The 26321-nt window shown below is 35.2% G+C and overlaps 1 protein-coding gene across 2 annotated transcripts; it reads right to left on the bottom strand.

Annotated features, from left to right (window-relative positions):
* Window positions 1–229: 229 nt before the first annotated feature.
* On the bottom strand, window positions 230–26197 carry Sce (E3 ubiquitin-protein ligase Sce). Of its 2 annotated transcripts, XM_090397792.1 has the most exons (3): window positions 24876–26197; window positions 5979–6160; window positions 230–1009 (listed from the first exon to the last, which is right to left on the bottom strand). In XM_090397792.1, exons 1-3 carry the CDS (start codon window positions 25897–25899, stop codon window positions 1001–1003), a joined length of 1215 nt encoding a protein of 404 aa, XP_090253918.1. In that variant the 5' UTR covers window positions 25900–26197; the 3' UTR covers window positions 230–1000. The 2 variants fall into 2 exon arrangements, with proteins under 2 accessions (XP_090253918.1, XP_090253917.1); XM_090397791.1 differs by lacking the exon at window positions 230–1009 and having other exon boundaries at window positions 2611–6160.
* Between the last annotated feature and the right edge of the window lie 124 nt (window positions 26198–26321).

Below are 26321 nucleotides of genomic sequence, written 5' to 3'. Positions count from 1 at the left end.
AAATAAAATAATTTGTGCAGAAATCATTTCTCTGCTTCAGTCTGGTATACTGATACTGTATTTAATAATATTGTTATATACAATAATTCAGTATGATATGGATCAGTAAATCAGTGAAAAGATTTTGGAGTGCACATAAGAATCTCAAAAACATTTGTTTAAATTATGTGATTATTACTAGTATGAAAACTAAATTACAACTAGATAAACTACTTTATTAACTGTAAAATCTCCAAGTGTACATAAAGTTTTGTATATATAGTATACTTCTTTCAGAGAGTTAATTCTACAACAGCCTCTTCAGGGAATTCTTACCAAGAGAACAGTGTAACAAAATATTAATTCTAATAATATTAGAATTCTCTTTTCTCCCTATGTGATTAAAAATAAAAATATGCTTATCAAGAAATCCCTGCCTGCAACATAATCCAAAATAAAGCCACATGATTATCTTGTCGTTCTATGAATAATAAACAAAATGCATTTATAATATTTTTTGTGTCGTTTACCTTTAAAGTTATAACAAATTTCAAATATAGTATATAAATTTATATTGTACAAGATGTGATCAAAAAAATTTCTGAACTCCTTTTTTAATACAGCAGCCAGCCTGGCAAGAGATGTGAATAGAGTCTTTGTTCTTAAACTGGCTGTGGGCATGAATTCAATTGTGGCATGGATGATGTGAATCTTACTGGTACATGATTTTCATCATCCAGAGTGAAATTGTCACCCTGCATATCAGAGATCTGAAATAGCCTTAGAACACAATGTTGGTTTCTAAGAAGGCGTCTTGGATTATTTAATCCTTAGCACATTCTTGGTACTAATTAATGTGCCATAGGTTTATAACCTTTGGATGCTTCCAGGTTTGAAGTAGTTCTCTTACAACTTAATAGAGCATGTTGAAAATATTTGCCAAAGTCCTGCAAGTATAATCTTGTAATTTTGTTTTTCCTTCTCTAACCAAGATGTCATCCCATCTATCCTTTAATGCTAACTACAATTTCTGAAAAAAGAAAAAATGGGGTCAAAAGAAAAAGTCACAGGGTACAGTGAAGGCAAGAAATTTCTGTGCAGAAAAAGTAGGGTTTTTGCTGCAGTCCACTTCATGTTGAGATTTTGTATCAATATATTGTGGCATAACCCTAATCATATTCTTACCTTATTAGTTAACTTGCAAATTGCAACACATCAGTTTTCATGGATAAGTGCAATGACTGTGCATCGCATTTCATCTATTTTACTGACTGATAATGGTCCCCAACATTCAGTATTTTCCACAGCTAACACTCAATTTTCGAACGTAGGAAACCAATGAAATCATTGAATTTGTTTCCTCTCTCTGAAAGCAAGTTTTAATATCTCAGAGATTTTTAGCAGTTTTTTTCAAGTTCACAGCTTGAAATATTTGAAAATAAAATTCTACACGTATGTACAATCATTTTCAATTATACATTTTCTGAAATATAGAATAATCATGTTTACTATTACAATTAAAATACTGACTCAAAGGGAGCAGAGGAAAAAAAAATAAAATGCATGTAAGTATACTCTTATTTCAATATAGTTTCTAAGACAAAATAGTAGTCAAAACAGTGATGCAAAATCAAAATATTACTGTAACAGATGGTGGTGTTACAATTTTTTCACAAGATTAAAAAAAAAAAGCATTTTGAGAAGATAATGCAATGAATTCTCCAATTAATTCAGTGCTGAAAGAGTGTGTGTGGGAGAGACATACTTGCACTTCTAAAAAAGTTAGTGGTTATTAAAGTTATTAGTTTGATAATTTAAGATAATGTTAATGTGTAAAAGTATTCAATTCATGATCGTGTCACCACACAGAATTGCAAGTGCAATGTTATAAACTGACATCAAACTATCTATAATGCAACAGAGATATTCTCCACAGTAATGCATATTATGTGGTAAAATTATGTGGTACTATAAATGTATTAATTTTATAAGCCAATCCCATGCACGCTAAGAGTTAAATTTTTTATGTGGTTTCAACTCATGAAAGTTGCATATCTATATCACATATTTAGTCCTTTGGGAGAGCTGAGCTAAGGGTTAGATAATCTAGTACACCCACTAATCATGAGATTTTTTTCAAGCTACTCTACACTGCCAATACATAGCGCGTTGTAGTGGATAACTAACACTGTCTATCACCATCTGGGAACCCTGCTCTAGAAACCAAACAGAGCATTTCAAGCAAACATAGACTATCCACACAGCCAGCCAAAAAAAGATTTTTTTTTTTTTTGTCCTTCTAGCACTCAAATGCAAGTTATATTCCACAAGTTTACAAAAGGAATCACAGTACCAAAATTCCAATGAATATTATAATAGACTGGTGAAACATACTATATAAATGTATTATAATATTCATAAGAATTTCATTACTGTGATTCCTTGTTCAAATTAATGTGAACTTGTGGATATAACTTGCATTTGAGTGCTAGGAAGAGGACAACAAACATTGTTTCGTATGACCACCTGAACCCTCAAGTCAAAGTAGATGGCTAAACAATGTGAAGGCTGGATGCCACAAAAAAAAAAAAAAAAAAAAAAAAAAAAAAAAAAAAAAAAAAAGATACAAAAATAGGATGCACATTTGATAAAAGAATGTAAACTTTATCTTATGATGATTATGATAAATAACTCAATGTAGAAATACATTGGGTTATTTAGTTGGAACAATATGAAAATGAAAACTGACTAGTTTGGCCATAGATACTTATGGTTTCTTCTGGGTTAGGACAAACAAAAATATAATAAAAGGCAAATATAACATTAGATATGGTCATATTTGTCTTTTATTATATTTATATAGTATTTTACTAAAATACATTAGTAAAATACAAAGAACTATAACATTAGTAAAATACATGTAGGAACTGTTACAATATAAGTTGAAACAGAAATCATGTGGAGCATGGGAGTTGGCACAGGTAGCTATTATTCAGTAATGTGTACAAGATAGCTGGATGAAAAGTTAAAGTCTGATACTTGGAAAGATCTAATAAACAAATTTCAAATATCACACAGGATCAATCCTCGATTCCTATTGAGTGAGCCTTGTGAACGAATAACCATGGTAGATTAGACAAAAAAAAAAAAATCTAAAATTTGTTAGAGATACATAGATGACATCTTTATTATCTGAAAATATAATGATGCTGGGTTGTATGATTTTCTTTCGTCTACCATCTCCTTCCACCAAAAAATAAAATTCACTCTGGAACTGGAAAATGAAGGAAATCTGCCTTTCCTAGGTGTTTTAATTTCCAAAAAAGCTGAAGTAAGAATCTGATGACACTTCAAAAACTGAGACTCGATGTCACAGTTAAGGGTAAAGGGGAAGGGAGTAAGTAGTGCTATAAAATGAAATGTGCAGATATAATTGCTGGCCTGGTTTGGCCACGTGGTTAGCCTATCCGCTCTCCAAGCTGCGAGTTCGAATCCTGCCATGGGCATGGATGTTTGTGATTGTCTGTGAAAATACTAGTGGTTGTGGTTGGCAGTAGATGGCATTGGTGTAAATCAGCGGTCGCCAACCTGTGGCTCTGGAGCCGCATATGGCTCTTTGAATGAATAATTGCGCTCTTTTCATTATTAAACAATCTATTTTTGAATAATGCAAAATGAATGTTATTTATTAAATTAGAAACTAAAAACCCTAAATATAGCATTTGCAATAAATTAAGGCCATTTCACATTAAGTCAAGGATATTTTACAATTGAAAATAGTACATGCGATGCTGAAAAATCTAATACTTTTATGTTTGAACTCTTTGAAATTATACGCGATAATCCTTCTTTACATTCATCTTACAAGTGTAAGACGCATTCTGCCGTACAAAATAAACACCGTGAACCTCACAAAAAACCTGAGAGGGCCGCATGCAGCACGCAGACAATTGGTTGCTCATCACTGCATGCAGCTCCCTAAATTTTTTTTTAACAGATATAATTTTAAAAATGGCTCTTCACTCCAAAAAGGTTGCCGACCGCTGGTGTAGATGATGAAGGTAGTTGTGGTTGGTGGAGACAGAGAGTTGTAGAGTAGGTGCCCCTCCCTCGATGAGTCTTTGGACTCCCTGGAGGTGCTGTGTAATAATAATATTTCAGGAAAAGGTATGTGACTTCACATCATTTTCACACAAGCATGTAATATCAGTATATAATAATTTTCCAGTATCCTAGGCATCAATATCTCTCTAGTAATAATGCCCTAACTCAGAAAGATGAGGTTTAGATGTCCACTGTGGTATGTGAGAATTAAAGGGATTTTCAATGAAATTAGGAGGTGACAGGTTTTCCCTTCTACAATCTTATGAGTGAGCCAGTTTTATATGGAGGTGAAAGGTTCTTCCCTTCTACAATCTTAAATTTCTCATTCTACATAACAAGCAAACTGTACAGGAAACATACAATCTACTCGACTCAGTTATTCTGGAAATGCTCTAAACAGTCAACTATCCTGAAGTAAGATGAATGGATGTAGCAAAACATTTACATTATGTACAGCTTACTGATATAAAGGCTTCTTATTTATTTATAATGTAATGCCACTGAAAGTTATTTTCTAGTTTTAAGCAAATAATATAATTTGTAAAAAGATACTGTTTATATACACAATACACTTGACTCTCTTTTTCTGGCAGAATCTAAACAACCAACCAGCTATCTTACAGAAAGATGAATGGATATAGCAAAATATTTATACTGCAAGTTCCTTTCTGGTTATAAGCAAATGTCTTCACTTGTGTGACATTTCAAGCAAAAAAACTTCTGTGATATTTATGACATAATTATTATTCATTAAAATTAATATAATTTATAGTTAATTATACCATAAATTTCATATTTATTATAATATGTTATATTTCAAGAATATAACCTCCCCTTTTTTTTTAAACATGCTACTTTTAGAGTAAACAATACATCCCACTTAAGTCTATCATTTTGATTAAACACTAAACCATTTTACACAATAAAGAGACATTCAACACATTTCATGCACATTTACTTATTACAAAATGTTCAGAAAATAATTAGCTACAACATATCCATGGTTGAGGTGGTTTCATATATCACTTGATTCTGGGGGAAGCTGCTAATTTCAATTTAAATTACTTATGTGAAGAATAGTAGAACATTCTTTAAAATACTTATTTTTGATATGCCATAAAGATAAAAGTATGTTATAAACAGCTATGACATATCCATGACTGAGGTGGTTTCATATGTGACTTGATTCTGGGGGAAGTTGCTAATTTCAATTTATGTGAAGGAGAAAAACTTAAAAAAAAAAAAAAAAATCCAGACAGAGTATGTTAGTCAATTTTAGAATATAGTCCTCCCCTCACACCACCACCTCTCAAAAGCAGGTCATGATTTTCTTAACACAAAGGCATAAGGATTTGTGAATTTGACAGACAAAAAAAGACTGGGCATCATGATTACTTATCTTCTTTTGAAATTCTGTATTAATGAACCCTTCAACATCTTGAATAAGTCTTATGAAGATTTAAAGATGATAATGAAAAATTGTGTGTGTGTGTGTGTGTGTGTGTGTGTGTGTGTGTGTGTGTGTGTGTGCGTGCGCGCGCGTGCGTGCACGTGTGTAATTAGTGCATTTATTTCCAATTAAATTAATCACCAGGCATTGCTGAAATGAAACTTGATACAAATGTCACTTTTCCTGACTGCTCAATTTATATAGGTTGACGATATAATAAAAAGGATATATAATAAACGAAACCATGAAAAAATAAATTTATTGGGAGAAATTTATGGCCATCTAATGGGAGAAAGGATATGTATCACTAAAAAATTTATGAATGAGAAAAAGAGAGAGAGAGAGAGAGAGAGAGAAAGAAAATATATGTAATGTATTTAATAAATCTGAAGAAAAATGTTCATGATTTTTTAAATGAGTAATACATTTCTAAAGGTTTATTAACCTTCCAATATTTCTCGTTTACTTGGTCTAGGGTCATGTTTCCACTAAGGGGTAAAAACTGGCCTGGGGTAACAGCAATATAAATCACAAACGGTGAACTATCTGAAGGGGCTTCAGTTCCTAATTCATCTTGCTGCTTGTCTAAGGCCAAACGCATAGCCAAGTACTTCGATAAATGGTCAACTGAAAATAAAATGGATGAATGAATAAATATATGGTAATAGTGCATAAAACATATAAATACAATATACCTTGCAAGCAAAATTAAATAAACAATGGAAATCATTATAGAGAGAAAGCACATTACGATGAAAAGAATGCCAGATGGGCTGTTTAGTAGATATCCAAACTGAATGTAGATTTAAGTAAAACTAAGAAAAACCGAATCTTTATATTGGATGTTCTGGTTACTTGGACTGGTAAGGTTCAAAAAAATCAATCAACTGTTTAATCAATTTTAGCAGCATTTAATCAACTGTGTAATCCACATATTTATAGTTTTTTGATGTTTTAACCTTGGAAAAAAAAGGCGCCAGTTAGTTCTAGTTTAGGTGGTGAAACTAGTAGGTGTATTTTACTTACTGCAACAACCAATATTTTCCTCATTAAGAACATTTTTAGTCATAAAACTTTCCTCCATTTAAACATTTTTCTCAATACTCACCTGTATCCCACACACAGCACAGGCGTGTTTACTGGTTATTTAATCTTTTATGGATGGGATCAATAAATAAAAATTTATAGTCTCTGCTTGTGGATTTTATTCAAATTTCTTATATAGGACACTTAAATTATTAAATCATTCCAGTTTCTGTTTCAACCAGACCAGTTTCAAGGGAACTAACAAAACATGACAAAATTATAGAGTTATTGCATAAACTTTGCCTTGATTAGATGAAATTTAATAACATTTTGGGATTTAGGATACAAACCAGAAGAAAGAGTTGCTAAAAATTCTAAGCTAATTAATTAAGAGAAAAATGTCAAATGGACTTTTAAGAAGCAAGAGCTGATGGGGGACCTTTCCTCATGACCAATTCTCACATTTGCAGCATAGTGTCAGTAAGTATATATTCTGTAAACTAAATGTATAAAGATGGGTTGTCAAATTGGCATTTAGCTGATTAAATTGTATTCTATAACATCTGAAACCAAAAGAAACTGATGGTAAAACATGATAAAATGTCATGCCAGCTGGGATGTCACATATACAACTCTCTGAGAGATATCAGAGAGTTGTGTAAGTGACCTGTATTGTTTAACCTTCATATCAATGACACTGTTAATGGAGTGTAGGGAGGTGATATTCAGTTGTTTGCAGATGTGAAGCTGGGAAGGGTTATTAACAATAGTGCAGATGTGGTAACCCTGCAAGATTTGAATAAACTGGGTAGACGGGCAAATGAACAGAAGTATCAGTTTAATGCACTTAAATGTAGTCTTGAAGTCTTGAATGTCTTGAAGTTGGGATAAATCGATGGAAGGCTGCATACTCTGTTGGAGGAACTATACTGGAAGAAGTAGGGGAGGCAAAAGATCTGGGGATGATGATTGATAGAAACCCAAAATTCAGAGAACATATTGCTAAGGTGGTGAAGGCAGTGGCGTAGCTAGAGCTTTTGCTGCCCCACTCAATACATACCAAAAATACTACAAAAAGTCAAAACGACATATAGGGAAATAAATTAAAACACCATGTTTATGTTTATTTTAGTTATAAGTGTAGTTGTTAAAAACTAATTATTAAGTAATAAAAATTACTGAGTTAGCATAAATAAAAGAATCGTCGAAAAATAAAATTGTGTCCCACGTGAAAAGTGCCGCTCGGGACAGACCGCCCCTTCTACCTCCTCCTCCTCCCCCCCCAGCTACGCCACTGGGTGAAGGTAACCCAGAGGATTGCTACAATACTGAGAAGAACGATGACCTGCTGAGATAAGAGTTGTCATTCCATTGTATAAAGCCCTGATCAGACTACACCTGGACTACTGTGCACAAATTTGGTCCCTGGGATTTGAAGGGATAAATTAACTGTGGAAAGGGTGCAGAGGCAGATAACAAAGATGGTATCAGGCTTGTACAATATCAGTTATGAAGATAGACTGAAGGAATGTGGACTGCAGAGTTTGGTAGATAGGAGAAGTGATATCATTGAGACTTTTAAACTTTTAATTTAGTTACAGGATTGACACTGGAGAGTTCTTTCATTGGGCGGAACAGGGAGAAGGAGTGACAAGGGGCCATCCCTGGAAGGTATGAAAAGAAGTAAGCAAGAGGGGTAAGGAGTGGTTTCTTTATGTGGAAGGTAGATGAACCATGGAATGCATTATCTGATAGAGTGGTGAGAGTGCAAATAGTCAATGAGTCAAGAACTCATCGACCATGGAAAAAAATTTTTTCATAAATTGAGAGAGGGGCGACACCAACAGGCCATCCCTGGAAGCTATATAAGGATGGTATGAGCAAAGGAATAAGGAGCAGGTTCTTTGCATGGAAAGTGGCTGATGAGTGGAATGCATTGCTTGAGTGTGACAGACACACTGAATGAGCTTTGTGTGTGTGTGATAGTGTGTACCTCCTATGATGAGTGTTTGACTCCATGGAAGTCGGATATCAATAATAATAATATATAGCTCCATTTACCATATAATTGCAACATTTTGAATAGCTTTTGTCTTGCCACTTTGTCATATATCCTTTTCCATATCTACAAAACTTAAATATAGATCCTTGTTGTATTGTGATTTCCCAACTGTTTGTTTTAAAATTAAAATCTCATCCTGACAACCTCTAGTTAGCCAGTCCAACATGTTCTTCTCCAAGTTTCCCCTTCTGTAATTCTGACATTCAGTTGTTCTATTTACTTTTTAATAGATGAGTAATATATTATTATTATTATTGTAATTCAGGCCTCCATGGAGTCACAAGACTCATCATGAGAGGCCCACACTAGAAAACAGTCTGTCATACTGATACAATTTCCAGGGATGGCCTCTTGTTCTCACCCCTCTCTCAATTTATGAAATTTTTTTTCCATGTTAACCTAGTAGCAACCCTCAACCAACTTATACATCTTAATCATATTTCCCCCACTGCTGATCCTATTTAAGAGGCTTTGCAAATTTATATTCTTTGAATCTGACTTCATGCTAAACATACCAAAGACCAGTTATCACCTTTATGAATCTTCTCTGCACCTATTCTCACATAATTTCATCACCATGAAAATCTAGAGACCAAATCTGTGTACAATAATCCATACATGAGGCCTGAACATGACCTTATACAATGGAATCAAAACCTCTTTATTTCTGCATGTCAAAGTTCTCCGCATTATTGCCATTATCCAATGCGAAGGCTTCACAACTTATGCAATGTGTCCTCTAAATCTCAGGTCCTTGTTCAACACAATCCCAGACCTCTCCTTTACCTCCTTGGTGGGGAAACTTCAATTTCCCCAATCTGTTTAAATGCAGCATGGGTTGCATTTAAACAGATTTGGTGCGAGTCAACCAACCTTCCAATGGTGTGGTCTATTCCCACAAAATAAGCTGGCATTTGCAGCTAGCATTACTGGTGCAAAAATAATATCTTCCTAGTTGGAGGAAATGTCAACTAGACCACTAGGTGGTAGCTGACTTTACTGCATGATGAAACATCACTCTGCTTATTGGGGACCTGAAGTGACGAATGCTATGTTTAGCCTACAGTACAGGGATTCTGACTTCCAGCTCCTCCCTCTCTCTCTCTCTTCTCCATGCAGTGTAGGGTGGCCATAAAATAACTTTCCCTCTTTGGAGGCATCTGCAGCTAAAACCAATAAATGGAATGAGACCAAATTTTATATTGAGACTTTTGAAGGCATGGGGAGACATTTTTCTGCAAAAAAAAAAAGATTTAATACCAAAAGTCGCCGATAGGGGAAATTTTGGCACTGGCGGAGCCAATGCCAAAATATTTGCAGTAAAAGCAGGTAAAAAAGATTATGCAAATTTTACTGTGCGTACGTGACAGCAGCGCCACCAATTCCACTTAAAAAGGGATTGGGAACGTTCAGGTAGTTATTCGAATGCCTGACGAATTGTGCTCAATATGCGTCCTACCTTGCCTTATTCCATTTTATCTGCCATTAACGTAATTATCTGCTTGTTTTCGGCTCCACCTGCGCCGATATTTCCCCTATCGGCGACTTTTGATACTAAATCTTTTTTTCGGGGAAATCATCTCTCCATGCCTTCAAAAGTCTCAATATAAAATTTGGTCTCATTCTGTTCATTGGTTTTAGCTACAAATGCCTCCAAACAGGGAAAGTTATTTCATGGCCACCCTGTATTTAGAGAGACCCAGACCCTCTTTCATTTCGAGAGTACAGCAGATAAAATGGTGGATATATTCATGACTGTAATCCATGTGTGTTCCTGGGGTTGGTTTGCCTGTTCTATGGGACAAAAAACGTGAGTTTCCAGCTGAAAAAACCCCCATCTCCATATGCTGCTTATGAAACTGGCTAACTCATATTCCGTGAAATAAAGTTCCTCACATCACTGACGGGAATCGCACCCAGATCTTTCCAACCACTGACTGAGCTATGGTGGCTCCAAATGAATCTATCATGACTGTATTATTCCATTCTTCCCTTGAATACATGCTATACAGCCACAAACAGCACTAGCTTCTCCTCACAGAGTTCCACTAGCACATTCACGATTCTGGGTCTCCATTTTCAACTCATCATTGATGCACCTCAGCATATATATATCTCCGTATGTACTTCGCATCAAATCACTGCTTATCAAATTTTAAAACTATACACTTTGCAACATGGAACAGACAGTTCCATACAGTGTTGCCCACTGATACAATCTATTTAAGTGTCCTGTAAGGCCACAACATCTGCTTGTCTCTGCACCATTCTCTTCAATTTTGCATCATCTGTAAACAGCTGCATATCACCAGTGAAACCCATTCCAGTATAATTAATATATACCGTATTTTTCGATAGATAAGCGCACCCCCCCAACATTTTCATCACTCCTTTTGCTGTATAGATAACGCACATGCGACAACTAGCGGTAGAGTTAGGAAGTACAGACAGAGGACGGAGGAATTCCTTAAAAGCACGTGCGTTGCTAGTAGCAGTGATTGGGTGGTTATTGAAAGAGCTAAAAGGTATTATCTACTGGCCGTGTATTGCAGGAATCGAAAAGAATTGCAATTTTGGTTGGAGAATGTGTGGCGAAAGGGAAAAATGGCATTTTTCAATCTTGCAGTAAATAAACCATTCAAAGACAATTTGTGGGCTAAGTGGGAAGACTGGCATCCATGAATATAACAAAACAGGGGAGATGAAAAGAACATCATATAAAGATATAGTTACGTGGATTGTAGAAAGTTGGGCTGCTGTAAGAGAAAACTGTGTTAGAAACAGTTTCATTAAAGCACAAGGGAATGCAGTGGTGTCCAGTGACAATGATTATGAAGATGAAGAAATACCAAATTTTTAACGCAATTGATTCTTTCAATATTGAGTCTGATGAAGCATGTTTTGGATTTGAATAGTGTAATGTTCAATAAATATTAAGTAATACTTAACCTTAGTTTTGTCATTATATTTGAATTACCTCTCATACCTTTCAAATGTATACCGCACATTCATTTTTAACGAATTTAGACTTTTTTTGTATAGATAACGCGAGCATTATCTATCGAAAAATGTGGTAAATAGAACAACAATGGCCCCAACAGACCCTGTGGTACACCATAGTGACTTATTTCTTTCAGGATACTGCATTCCCATATACAACTTTCTGATACCTATCTGACAGCCAGTCACAGTTCGAACTCATTAGTCTGTTATCCAATTCCATCCGTTTCAGTATATTTAACACCTTATTGTGTGACAATATCATATCAGAAGCTTTTGCAAAATCTAAGGATACCACTGTATGCATTTCCCTTGTCACAAAACATCTGTCACTTTGATACAGTATATAAGTAAGTTTGTCAAACACGATCTTATTATAACAAACCAATGTTGATAACTGCATCCCATTTCTCTTTCCTAGTTCTCACCAATCTCTCCAGTATCTTAATTACAACTCCAGATATACAGATTGGCTTATAATTTGTAGCAAAATTTAGTGGAACAATTTTACCCTCTCCACTCTCTTGGAACTTGCACTGTTGCAAAAACAGATATGCCAATTCCCTAGAATAGTGTTTCTCAAAGTGTGGTACACATACTGCCGGGGGGGGGGGGTGCAAAAGGTCTTCAGGGGATACGTGGCAATTTTCAACGCATGGAATCATTATTAAGAAAAAAAATGAATTATTTTAAACGTATATATTTCTCAATAAATTATATATTATGTATGAATTCTCCTACTCAAATTGTGAGTTACTATTGCCATGACCTTCACGTCCTGGCGACAGTAACGTGCTCCCTGCGGTAAACAACACACCCTCCCCAACAGCGTCACTATACTGAAGACGCATGAAAAACATGTAGTTTTATTGTATCACTGAATAAGGTACAAAGATATTTGCAGTCTGTGTAAAATATTTCTCAACAAATAGTGAAATTAGAGACGATAAAAACGGCACTAACTAATGAATTACATCTCCCCTCCAACAGAAACTGCTGTACAGATTAAAGCAAAACTGTATGTTACTGGTGCAACACATGGTTTTGCTCGACACCACTCCATTATGAACATGCTAAAACTAAGAAATATATAGTGAATGTGTTTCAGATATTATGGAATTCGGTTGAAGAGAAATAGCATTTCAACTCAACTGTTGGCTTGCCTTTGTCTTTGGTTTGCATGATCTTTTGTTAATACCGCATCAATCATATGCATTTCTTCATAGCTGCTCTATCTATACTGGCATAACATTGCTGTCTCTTTCGAGCTCTGCTTTTACTTCTCATTAGTCATTTGTGAAGCAATGTTCATTACGTATCTCAAGTCTTGTAAGTTACTAGTAATTTTTCTCGAAATAATGGGAAAGAAGATGAAGCTATTTGGGTAGATGACTCTGATGTTGCACACAAGGAAACTGTTCTTAATGCCAAAAGTAGCGATAGTGAATAGGAGCCTCTTGGTAAGTCACACCATTTTCAGTTTATTTCTGAAAACTTTAGTTTCCAAAAATCCCTGCATATACCATGATTTTTTAGTTTTAATTTTGGGAAAAAAGTGTGAGTTATATTCGAGTAAATACGGTAATTTTTTTAGCTTTCAAATTCTTAAGTATGGATCACTGGTTAAAGATTGGATTTATAAAACATGCAAAAGCGAGCAATATGGCAAATACAAGAGAACCAACTAGGAAGATGAAAAATCTTCAAGTATGATATGAATTACTTGAGATGTGGATTTTCATGGACAAGAAATGAAGAGGAACCTATTCCAAATTTTATTCGATTAAAAATAAATCATATTTTTTGTTTACATAAACATATAAATTCAAATAAAATAAACATTTACAATGAAATATACTTTTTATTTTTTATTATTTTGATAAGGGGATACTTGGTAATAATGAAAATTTAAGAAGGGGCACACAGATATCTGAAGTTAGAGAAACACTGCCCAAGAATATTCCAATATTCCCTTAAGACACATCGTAATAAGTGGGTGGCCTGAAAAGTGATGAAAAAACGAATTTATAATATCAAAATTATTTTTCAACAAAATTTCCCCTGAGATGATAATTCAAGATAATTAATAAACAAAATGCAATAAATAAACTTTAGCATCCCAAAACACCAATGCCATGACCTTGCCTTCTTTGGCTCTGAACAACCAGCTTCTGTCCACTGTTTTGACTGCTGTTTGGGTTCTGGTGTGTACTGGTGAATGCAAGTCTCATCCATAGTATAAAATTGATGCACAAAATCAGTTTTATTCTTGTTAAAATGCTCCATGCACTGTTCAGAGATTTTCATGTAAGTGCATTTTTGATCAGCGTAGCACCCATCTTGTGCAAAGCTTTCTCATTTGCAATTCTTCATGCAAAATATATCCTAAACGTTCTTTTGAAATGCCTATAGTGTCAGCAATTTCATGCACTTTGACTCGCTAGTCATCCAATACCATATTGTACACTGATCAATGATTTCTGGTGTTGTTACACTTTTTGGATGCCCTTCACGTGAATCATCTTCAAGGCTGGTACGACCGCGTTTAAACTCGGCAGCCCATTTCTCAATTGTTGAAAATAAAGGAGAAGAGTGCCCAAAAATTTTTATGAACTTTGAATGAATATCTTTTGGCATTAAACCTTCTTTTACAAAGAATTTTATAACCACACTATACTGAATTTTATCCATTTCAAGGGATACCGACAATGCTTTGTTTTCCTACAGCTTAATGCTTATGACAGATGACCAACTTAGAAAAAAAAAATCTTCCCTATATTGTTGCCATTTAGGGTTGAGGCCGAGAACTTTTCAAACTACCCACGTGTGTCATCAAATCCCATCGCCTCATAGACATCAAGCTTATTTATTTCCTCATATATCTCTTGCTCACTCACTATTAAGTCATCCTCTCCTATGTTCTTTACACTTGAGTATGTGATGATTTCACCCTGATGAGTATGAAATACCCTTATAAAATGTTCACTGAATACCTCAATGATGGCTTCTGCAGCAGTTACCATTCTATCATTTTCATCCATTAACAACATCTTACCATAATAATTCTTCTTTCTATTTGCCACACATCTGAAAAACATTCCAGGGTTTTTCATTGCCTTATTTGCTAATTTCTACTCATACTGCAGATTTGCTGTTCTTACGAACCGAGTCACCTTGCTAGCTTACTCTTTATACACTTCATGCCGCTGATTGCTACCATTATTCTAACTTGTGCTGCATTCATAGTATCCAGTACTTCCAAATTTCATGCTCAATCCCTTTATTCAACCACTTGGCAACTATTTTATTCAGTATTTTGACCTTCAGAATACATTCGCACATTGATCTTGTTAAATATCTTTTGGTTAGTTTCCTATGTGGCATTTAACATCTCATTCCATGCTGCAGCACGAAGCTATCTCCTAAGCTTTTCATAATCACAAGTGTTGTAGTTCCACATATATCTTTTCCTCATGGAAGTGCTAATATGGCTGCCCACAACTCAGGTGATCAATTCATGACTGCTCTCACCATCTGAAAGGAAGTTTGAAACCCCACCCACAATCACATCTGCTAATGAAAATATCAGATCTAAAATACCTGACCCACCCCCCCTTGTGTCCTCCTTTACATACTGCCTAAGATAGTTTTCTCTCAAGAAATCAAGAAATTCATTTTCCTTATTCCCAAATGTCTCTTCATTCCACTCTATACTGCCATAATTAAAATCACCCTTTCTTTGTTCACTAACTCAAGTAGCCTATATATTTCTTTATCAGCACCCTCCACATTCCCTAGCCCACTGAAGCATCCAAGCAAATATCTCTTCCTGTCAACCTCAACCTCATCCCATAATGACACACAACTACTGCCACTATTTACACCTCCAAATCAAAAAATTAGAATAATCAAAGAAAATGTTGAATGATTTCCAATTCTAATTTATTGCATAGAAAACATTCACAAAATTAGAATAATTTTTAACATAGTTCAAAATATTAGAATAATGTGAAAATAAATGCACAATAATTACAGTCAAAGGAGAAACAACATGATAATTAGTAGTACTTTCTTGCATCCTTCTTAGCAACATATTATTTACTAGTAGTTAACAGTTTTTTTTTATCAAAACATGTCCATATGGTCTATAGACTAAAAACAAATTCATTTTTGTTATATGGTAGGGTTACCATGAAACAAGAGTAGGCCTACATGAAAAAGAATTAGCCTTATCACACTACATACATTACTTTGCAGCCTATGCATATTTTTCACTAGACCTAATTTTATTTAGCAGTAAATAGTCGAACATATTTTTACATGTAAAATGTCTGTAATTAAATTTAACTATAGCAAGTCCATTCACAGATTCTATGGTAAGTCTATTTCTTTCCTTGGTCCACTGAGCTTCTATTAATGAAACACTTATATTTATTCGTATGGCATGAATATCAAAACATGCAGTAAAATACACTGTCACTTTAATAACATATAAAATTAAAAGTCAAAAGTCATTTTAAAAACCAATAAAATTAAAAGGTTATATCCATATTGGTCAGATAGTTCATAGCTTCGGGTGTAGCACTTAAAAAGTCCAATTTGTCTCCTGAATATGCTCTGAGATAACACTGAGTCACAATATGGTTCACAGTTTGTCTCTGAGCTCCACAATCGCAATGCGGAGATGGTCGTTTATCCCATTTAAAAAGCATGTCTGCACATACACCATGACCAGTTCGTATTCTATTAAGCTGAGTCCAGGATTTTCGTGGGAGGTGTGAGCAAGCATCAAAACTTTCTTGTAATTTATTGAGAGAAAATTTTGTGATGTCATCTGTATGGCTCTCCCACTGTTCTTGCCACTTTTGCTTCAAGTCAAAGTTAGAATGTAGTAGTAGTTGGGCTAATTGTAGTGGTGGATGTCTTGATCTCAATCGTCATACACTTAAGTCTGGGAGATCTAAATGTATTGGAAGGGCTGTGTTCTCCAAGATTTTCTTATACTCCTGTAAGAGAGCCTTAGTCCTGCGCAGATTCGGTGGAACAATGTTACTAAGAGCTAGAAGCCAGTGTATGGGCGTTGATTTAATTGTGCCAGAAATCAGTCTCATTGTATTATTTAGTTGGCTGTCAACAAGTTTAACATGTGTGCTATTTAGCGACACTGGTGAGCAATATTCATCAACAGAGAAAACTAGACCAAGAGCAGTAATCTGCAGATTATCAGCTGTTGCTCCCCATGTCGTGCCTATTAATTTTTCTATTATGTTGTTACGGGTTCTTAACTTAGCAGAAACGTTTGTTAGGTATTGCTTGTAAGAGAGCGTGCGGTCCAGGGTAACGCCCAAGTACTTTGGAAACTTATTGTGTCGTAGTAAACATCCTTTAAAGAAGATATGTAAAGTGACATCTGCCATGTGGTTATTAAGGTGAAAGCTTGATACTTCTGTTTTGTCTGGATTGAGCTGGAGCCTCCATTTTTTATAATATTCACCTATAATTTTCAAATCTTTTGTATGTCTTCAGCCTGACTCATGTTTTTGTGTCGAATGGCAATTACAGTGTCATCAGCATAACAGAACTTGCGTGAGATGGTAGCAGGCAAGTCATATGTGTACAGGTTATAAAGTAAGGGTGCCAATACTGACCCTTGTGGAAGACCATTATTAAGTTTTCGTTGTCGGGACATTTTATTTCCTAATATAACTTGAAAGAAACATTCAGTGAACATGGAGGAAATTCAGTGTGCAGTCCGTTTACATGGGACAATGCTAAGAAATTTGTATATAAGACCTTCACGCCATACTGTATCATAGGCTGCTGTTAGGTCCAAGAAGACAGCTGATGTTTTTTCTTGCTTCTGAAATCCAGCTTCTATGTATGATGTTAAAGTGAGCACCTGATCACAGCAACCACGTTTTTCTCTAAAACCAGCTTGCTCAATCGGGACATGCTGCATAATTGGTATGGACAATCTGTTGTACAGAAGGCACTCTAACATTTTATAGGTGCAACTCAATAAAGCAATAGGTCTGTAACTTTTTGCCTCCTGGGGTGATTTTCCAGGTTTAAGAATAGCAACTATTTTTGACTTCTTAAACTGAAACACTTATAAATTTTAGCTTATATAAGTTGCCACAAGGTGCTTTGACCTTATTAAATAAAAATCTCAGGAAAATGTAGAAAGTTTTTTTTAAGGTAAAAAACTTTCTACACCTTTCTCTCATCCTGAGATTTTTATTTAATAAGGTCAAAGCACCTTGTGGCAACTTGTATAGGCTAAAATTTATAAGTTCTGCATTACTTCAACCTTGGCATCTCAGGGTCTGGCTACCACTGATGAGACCTCAATAAAGGTCGAAACCAGTCTCGGTAGTGGCCCTGCCCTTAATGCATAGCATCATACATATCTGCAAGGAGATGTGCTTTGCATTATGGGAGTTACTAAGGAAAGTGATCAGAGCTTACTCCACCTTTACCATGAGTTGCCTCAGACCTGAAAATACTTCAGGTGCAAACTTGACTTATCTGCTTACTTGGGAAAAAGGATTAAAACCAACTTTATAAAACTGCTTGGTATCTTTAACGTATAGTTTACCCAATGTAAAAAAACTTTCTAATTATATATATATATAATAAAATACCAAGAAATTTTATACTTGGTTTTAATCCTTTTCCCAACTTTCCCATTTAACAATGTTTTGCATGTGAAATATATTCACGTCTGAGCTATTATTTGTACATAGAGGCTAATGACTTTATATCACTTGCATTAGTGTGTATCCCATAATGCAAAGCACCCCCCCCCTTTGGATGTGTATAATGCTATGCATAATCTTTACCTGGATGATTTTCAATCGAAGGTGAGTTAGCTGATCTCATATGGAGGTAGCAGGGTTTTTTCTCCCGGAAACTCAGGTTTTTCATCCTGCATACAGACAAATAGGCCCTTCAGAACACACGCAATTTACAGACAAAAAATACTAGTTGTAGTGGTGGTGGAGGTGGGCGGTAGATGGCGTTGATGGAGATGATTCATAGTAGATGTTCGGTGTAGTGGTTGAGAAAGTTGTATCAATTGAGACAGTTGTAGGTGCCCTCCCGCGATGAGTCTTCGGACTCCTTGGAGGTGTCAGGAATAATAATAATAATAATGGGAAGGGCCACTATCCAGACTGGTTTTGACCTTGACTAAGGTCTTATCAGTGGGAGCCAAACCTGGGAGAGATACCAAGGGTGAAGTAATACAATATGAAGTCATTAGCCTCTATATACAAGTAGTAGCTCAGATGTGAATATATTTCACGTGCAAAACATTGTTTTGCTTCCTTGGGAAAAGGATTAAAGCCAAGTATAAAATTTCTTCGTATCATTAATGTATAATAAACCCAAGGTAAAAAACTTTCAACACACACACACACACACATACACACACACACACACACACACATATATATATATATATATAAGATAAAAATAGAAAAAACTTAGCCTATCCACAGTGTACAAAATGTACTATATGTTTGCAGATAATATTTTATGAGTGAGAACAACATAAAAAAAAGTCATCATGTATTGAAAAATTTCTTTTGCATCAATCTTATAGAATCCATTTAATAATCTACAAGTTTCTATCATGGCCTCTTTTTTCAGCCTGTCAACAAGAGTTTGCAACCCACATACCTACAATATATTCTGTCACCAGCTTGGTTACTCATGTGCAGATCCACTTGACCACCCTCTTCTCCCCCCCCCCCCAAAAAAAAACCAGGTGATCAAATTTGTGCACTACAGTCAAGATGCTGGTGTATAACCTTATGAAATTGGTGTATAACCCTAACTCACACATCTGCAATATATTTTGTCACCAGCTTGGTCACTCATGTGCAGATCCACTTGACCCCCCCCCCTGAAACCAGGTGATCAAATTTGTGCACTATAGTCAAGCTGGTGTATAACCTTATGAAAGAGGGATAATAACTTGTCAACACATTCAACATCCAAATAATTGGATGTTGAATGCATCCTGCAAACTAGTATCATCAATGTATTACACAGTATGTAATCTTTTCATCTCAAAGGACATAACTTTACATTTTGCAACATTAAATTGACAACTATTATTCTTTTCCCATCTTGCCAATTTATTTAAAACATGCAGGATGCCTACATCATCACCTGTATCAATTCTTGACCCCCCTCAGTTTTGTATCATCAGCAAACAACCAAATATCCCATTTTAAATCATTCCCTATGTTATTAATATACAAACTGAACAGTAGTAGCTAGCTAGAATGCAGCCTTGAGACACTCCACTAGTCATCTTCATTCTCCAAGATCGAACTCGACCATATACTATTCTCTGGTATCAGCCACCCTATCCTCATCCATGCCACCTACTTTATATCCATTGCCATTTACTCCAACTTATATAATAGTTTTCCATGTGGTATTCTGTCACATATGCCTTTGCAAAGACTGGCAATATTTTATTTTATACTTTATCAGGGGGTCAAGCGCTCATCAAGGGAGACCATACTATCTGCATCGGCTGTCATACCTTTTCTTGAATTCATTCACACTACTTGAACACAGGAGCTTCCGTAGCTCAGTCGATATGGACAAAATCCTTTGTTCGGAAAGACTGGGATTTGATTCCCATCAGTGATGTGAAGAACCTTCATCTGGTCGCTTTCAATGAAAAGTGAGTTAGTCAGTCTCATATGGAGGTAGGGTTTTTTCCACCTGGAAACTCAGGTTTTTCGTCACCCAGAACAGGCAAACCGGCCTCATGAACACACACATCTACAGACATAGGACACACCAGGAGGCATGGGGCTAACCACCTTATCCTCAAGTCAAGGTTGCAGTTGTGAAGTCCAAGTACAATTGGAAGGACATGGGCACTTAAGTGCCTGTTAGGACTACTGAAGAAGAAGACTTGCACACACCACATTCAATGGCAATCCATTCTAATTATGCATCACTCTATGAGAGAATAATCTAGCCCTCATCCCCTTTTTAACCATCTCTCCATTGTATCTACGTCACCTTGGAGCCCAGATATGCAAACAATAGTCTAAGTGAGGTCGTATCATGGTATTGTGAAGAGACAAAATGACTTCTTCATGATTACATGTTAATGTTCATTTTGAAACTGAAGTTTATCCTCTGGATTATGTTTTCAATCTTTGCTATATCACTCTTCAACTTCCTATCAGCTAAATCTCCCTAGCTTGATCAGTTTCTTCTAGCATCATCCTATCAATATAATATGCCAATGGATAGTTCATTATACCAAAGTGCATAACTTCACATTATTAACATTGAACTGACAACCATTTTCACATGCTCACAATTCAAACCTATTCAACTCATTCTCCAAGTGCTTTACTTCAGTCATATTCCTGATTACTCTGCCTATCACTGCATCATCATCAAACAGATGTGTGTCTCCTCAAATTCTTCCTACCATCATCAATGACTAACTAACAACAGACTTTGGACTAATTTGGAATTATTGATATATGTCAGTCAGCCATCTGCTTATGATGCTAGCAAGTTACTCAAACCCTTAACTTAGTAAACACATGCTGTTCACTGCAAAGTATAGATTCTCTGTCAATCCATTTCCATATGCAAGCTCTTACCAACTTTTCCAAAATCTTTACCACCATGTCACTGATAACTACTGATAAACTGATAGTTAGATATAGCAACTTTGTACCATCCTTGTGTAACAGAATTATCATGCATTCTTTCCATTTCTGTGGAATCTCACCTATGCTGAGACCCAAATTATCCAGGCAGGTCAATGGCAAATATATGCAATACCCTGTCGCTACTGCTGAATTCTCATTCAATTTATTCAACATGGAGTTCAATGCTGTTTCAATTACTGAAAGAGCACTGATCAGCTCCATGTTGAATATACCAGATTGATAGCTCTTAGCAAAATCAGGCGATTAGTTGATCATCTGCATTCATTAAAGTCATTCTTTAACTTTCATTCTTCTTTTTACTTGAAACACAAACAATAGATTTCTTCTGGTTTGTCTTTAGCTTTCAGGGACAGTTTATTTTCATACTTTAAACTTCAACCTGATAGAAGGTTGAAGAAGGGACATAATGCTATTATCTCATATGCCTGCAAGGTTTCATTGCTCAACTTTCTTATGAATAGCTAAAAATGATAGGAATGGAATGATTCAAGTTTCATAGATACTATACTGATGTTGCTGTTCTGTTTTATTTATTTTTTTTCACAGAAATGCAACATAAAAATTCACCAGGCATTGCTGAAAAGTATATAATTTTTATAACAGGCATCACACAGAACAGAAAGCCATTTTTATTTAATTCCCCATACAAAAGGTTGTTAATCCTAAAGTACATTAGTAACATGGACAGGCAGAAATTTGGGAAAAAAGAAACTCTTTAGCACTGGATCTGCATGTGGTGGTCTTCAAGAGGAGCATATGAAGGCAAGTAGTTTCTTAGGTCAGCCATAGAGGGAATGAATCAATCACAAGGAAGAAAAATTTACTCTCTGAATTTGGAGTTGAACTGTGAAGGGATGAGAAAGTGCTTCTTTTGTTACTGCTGTGCAGTGGCATTCTTGGATGATTAGAAGGCAATACTTCTTTATTGTTTACATCAATATGAAAGGTTACAGTTATCAAAAAAAAAAAAAAAACTTCTTGCAGACAGATGTCAGTATTGTAAAAAAAACAAAGACTACAAAAGGAGGGATCCTTCTATCCCCACCCCTGAAAAATAAAAGTATTGAGTTTTGCTAGTACTGAAAAATAACATAAGGTTATCAGAATTCTAATTAAAGATTCTCAGAGATAAAAATGGACATGTAATAAAGTATTAAAAGCAATGAAATATAATGTAATAAGCAAATCTGTGGAATGGACAAGAAATACTTAATAGCAGAAATACCTGAACATATATTAGGATGTGATAAATACATGAATGATTACATCGAGAAAGAATACTAGAAGAAGAAGAAGACATCTTTATACCGTCAAAATAAAAACAGGCAGCAATAATCATTTACATGAGGAGTTTAAAGATATTTCTAGGAGAGTAACACTCTGGATATCAGAAACGAAAAGTAAAAAATGAGTTGTTACTCAAGTCAGAAAAGATCAGGAATAAGTTTAATATGCAGCCCATTGAAAGAAGAACGACAATGGATAATGTTAATTGTAGTCAGGTGACCAGTGAGGAGGATAACAGTTAAAGTATTTAACGGACATTTTACTAAGGTATCTCATGCTCACTGGTAAGAGTGAATGGATACAAAGCAATGAATAATTATGGAATGACAACAAGAAAAGACAGAAATGAGAAAGTTACGAGATATTAAGTAAACCTAATGTAAATAAGGTCATATGTGCATAAATCAAATTTCTTATGTATTTTGATGGAATATTCCGCAGAGATAACTCTTGCTTTTCTTGACATGAGTCTTAAAACAGAGAATGTTTGAAAACAGTAGAAGAGAATAAAATAGTAACAATAAACAAATTGTTACTAAAAAGTGAAGTTTTTGCAAACTACAGACTAGGTTATGCATCTGGAGTGGTGGATGTTGGAGAGGTTAATACAAGCTAGGATCAATGCCAACTTTAAACCTAAAATAAAGTATTTAATAAATAAAATATAAATAAATAGTAAATAAAAATATTTAAACTTAAATAAAGGATTAAAGTGTAAGCAAACAGTTTGCACTTGAAGAGGCTAGATATCTGGAGGCATAGTGTATAGAGATTTGAAATTCAGAGAACATATTGCAAGAGTTGACAAAATGGCTCACAGACTTATTTGGATGCCGAAGAGTACATTGACAAGTAAAGATTGAGATGTTATTATCCCTCTTTACAAGGTTATGATTCAGCCACATGTTGACTGTACATAGGCTTGGTCACCTGTTTCTTAGGGATCGGGAGGTAGGGGAGAGGATTCAGAGACAATTGACCAAACTGGTGATAGTTCTGTGGAATATTCCCTATAAAGATACATTGAGGATGTATGGTTGCAGAGCAGAGGGGATATGATAGAAATTTACAACTTACTAAAGGGACACTATAAGATTAACCCAGAAGAAATTTTTCAATACACAGGGAGTAGGAGGAAAACGAGGGGTCACCCTTGGAAGCTGTTTAAGAGTGTGATTAGTAAGGGTATGTGGACTAGGTTTTTTTTTCTTCAAGAGTGGTGAATGAGTAGAATGAATTGCCAAAGGCAGTTGTGAGTACCCCAATAGTGAATAGGTTTAAGGAGATGTATGATAGGTAATGTGTAAATGGATATCATGGGTATTCTGGGATAAGTCTTTTGACTCCATGGGGGTGCCCATATAAATAATAATAATAATAAATAATATATAGAGGCTAATGACTTCACATTGACTGCCCTAGTATCACATAATGCAAAGCACATCCTGTTGGGTATGTACAATGTTATGTATTATGGAAAGGGGCACTTGGGAACAAGAGACCCAGAAGAGAAACCACAACTAAAGTAATGCATTAGTCATATTTCCCATATACAAGTAGTGAAAAGGTATAACACTATTATTAAATTACTGTGGATCAGAGATAGATATTGAGATAGATTATACTACAAATAAATGATGCCAATAAATTATATTCTAGGTTTAATCCTTTCTCCAAGTGTAAACAAACATAGTTCATACATGACTGGGTACTTGTATATAGAGACTAATGAAGTCACATCAACTGCCTTGGTTTCGCATAATGCAAAGCACATCCTTTCAGGTGTGTGTATAATGTCATGCATTATGGGAAGGGGTAAGAACTAGTTTCGACCTTTATTGAGGTATGTTTAAGTATGGGGATATTATTAAGGGATACCTTAGCAAAAACTAGCACGATCCCTCAGATCATCCAACAATGTATGACCTGAAGGATCATTACTTGGCAATGATTCTACTCAGTGACAGACCCACTCTGTCACCATGCAGAGCTCTCAGTGGTGGCTCTCCCCAACAATTTATTTAATAAACATATAATTTATGTAATTATAATATGCTCATATTATGTAATTATAATATGGGCATTGTAGAGCTATCTTTACATTTGTTACTGTTGCAAAATTAAAATTACTTTTTTAAGTAAATATTCTATAAAATAATATTTTTTACCACAATAAAAAAATATCCCCATGCTAATCGACAAAATTAAATATAACCATTTTAAAGAGCAAAACTCATGCAAGTACCTGTTGCATTTGCTGTAGTCTTGATATAACGTACTTGTGTATACACTGGGTCAGCATCATCTATATCATGTGGACTGGGTTTAAAAACAAGCTCAATTTCATTAATTGCACCATCTGAACAACCTTCACCCTCTGCTTCCAGGCTAGTCCCTTCAGGTCCCTCTTCCGTTATTTCATTGTCTATATCTTGATCTAGACCGGATCCTGCAGATTCATTTTCTGAATGTGTCTTCTGTCGTTTCCGTGGTTGGGATGGAGTTGCATCACTTGAACTACCTGGCGTAGGAGTCTGCCTAGCTAAAACAGTTGGTGTGGACACACTAGTCATGTTTATGTTAGTCGTTACAATGGGTGGTGGTGGAGTGGGTGTTGGCGTAATTGTCGCTGGAGTAACATTAATATTATTGCTTGTGGCATTATTACTTATCATAACATTGTTGTTATTGTTATTGGTGTTGTTATTGTTGCTGCTAATGTTGTTATTATTGTTGTTGTTAATATTATTATTATTACTTGTAGGAGGATTAATGTTGTTATTGTTCTCTTCAGGGGCATGTTTGCGAACTCTTTGTGCTCGGTTCAAAGCCTGCATTCTCATTCCTTCTTCAATGGAATGTGCTAATGCTTGGCTGTGCTGTTTGTTTAATTTTGCCAATACACGCTCCTGATGCGCTTCGTATTCATCTCTACTAGGATAAATTTTTGAAATCAACATATCAAAATTTGGATCGGGGCGTAATGATCTTTTAGACACAAGTTTTTTCCTGCATGTCGGGCATTCCTTATTACCACTACGCAATGCCGTAATGATGCACTCCTGACAAAAGCGATGTAGACATTCTTTAGTAGTCATTGTGTTTTTCAACATATCTAAGCATATAGGACACATTAATTCGCTGTGAAGACTTCTTGGGGACACTGCAATCTCGGTATTATCAGTGATTACTTCTTGAGGCGTTCTATGCAGTTCATAGAGGCTTAATTCCCAAGTTTTATTTGATGACTGTGAATCCGAGCACGACATTTTAATTTTTATTACTCACTCATTAGAAATAGTCAAGCGCAACAAAATTAACGAAGGAAAATTTAACTGTATTATCCATACTGAAGCTATATCAACAAACTTTCTATAATATAGCGCCACCATATAGTTGATATTAGCACTCAAGTGGAATCAAAAATCAGTAATAATGACGAAGAAAATAGAATACATCATTATCATAAACCAAATACCAAAATCAATTCTGATTATTTTGTATATATCCACATTAATAATCACTATTAAAGCAGAAACACAATCCTCACTTGCGAAACCGACGCATGGATACTTTGATTGTTGATTATTCAATGCGCCACCAAACACCGTATCATGTATAAAATAAAAAATGAATAATATGTAATAAGAAATAAACACACATTATCATACTTAAATATAAAGAGCTAATA

Source organism: Typopeltis vanoorti, chromosome 9, assembly GCF_054136105.1.
Source record: "Typopeltis vanoorti isolate ZY-2024b chromosome 9, IOZ_Tvanoo_1.0, whole genome shotgun sequence".
NCBI classification, from domain to species: Eukaryota; Metazoa; Arthropoda; class Arachnida; order Uropygi; family Thelyphonidae; genus Typopeltis; species Typopeltis vanoorti.
Note: the sequence above shows the minus strand (reverse complement) of the source record. Positions and strands in the feature narration are given on the sequence as shown.

Excerpts from the sequence above, each read along its gene's own strand:
- Sce (XM_090397791.1), bottom strand. The coding sequence starts at position 25,899 with ATGTCGTGCTCGGATTCACAGTCATCAAATAAAACTTGGGAATTAAGC. Across the intron at positions 6,161-24,875 it reads GACTACAGCAAATGCAACAG|TTGACCATTTATCGAAGTAC; the intron begins GTACTTGCATGA and ends TTTTATTTTCAG.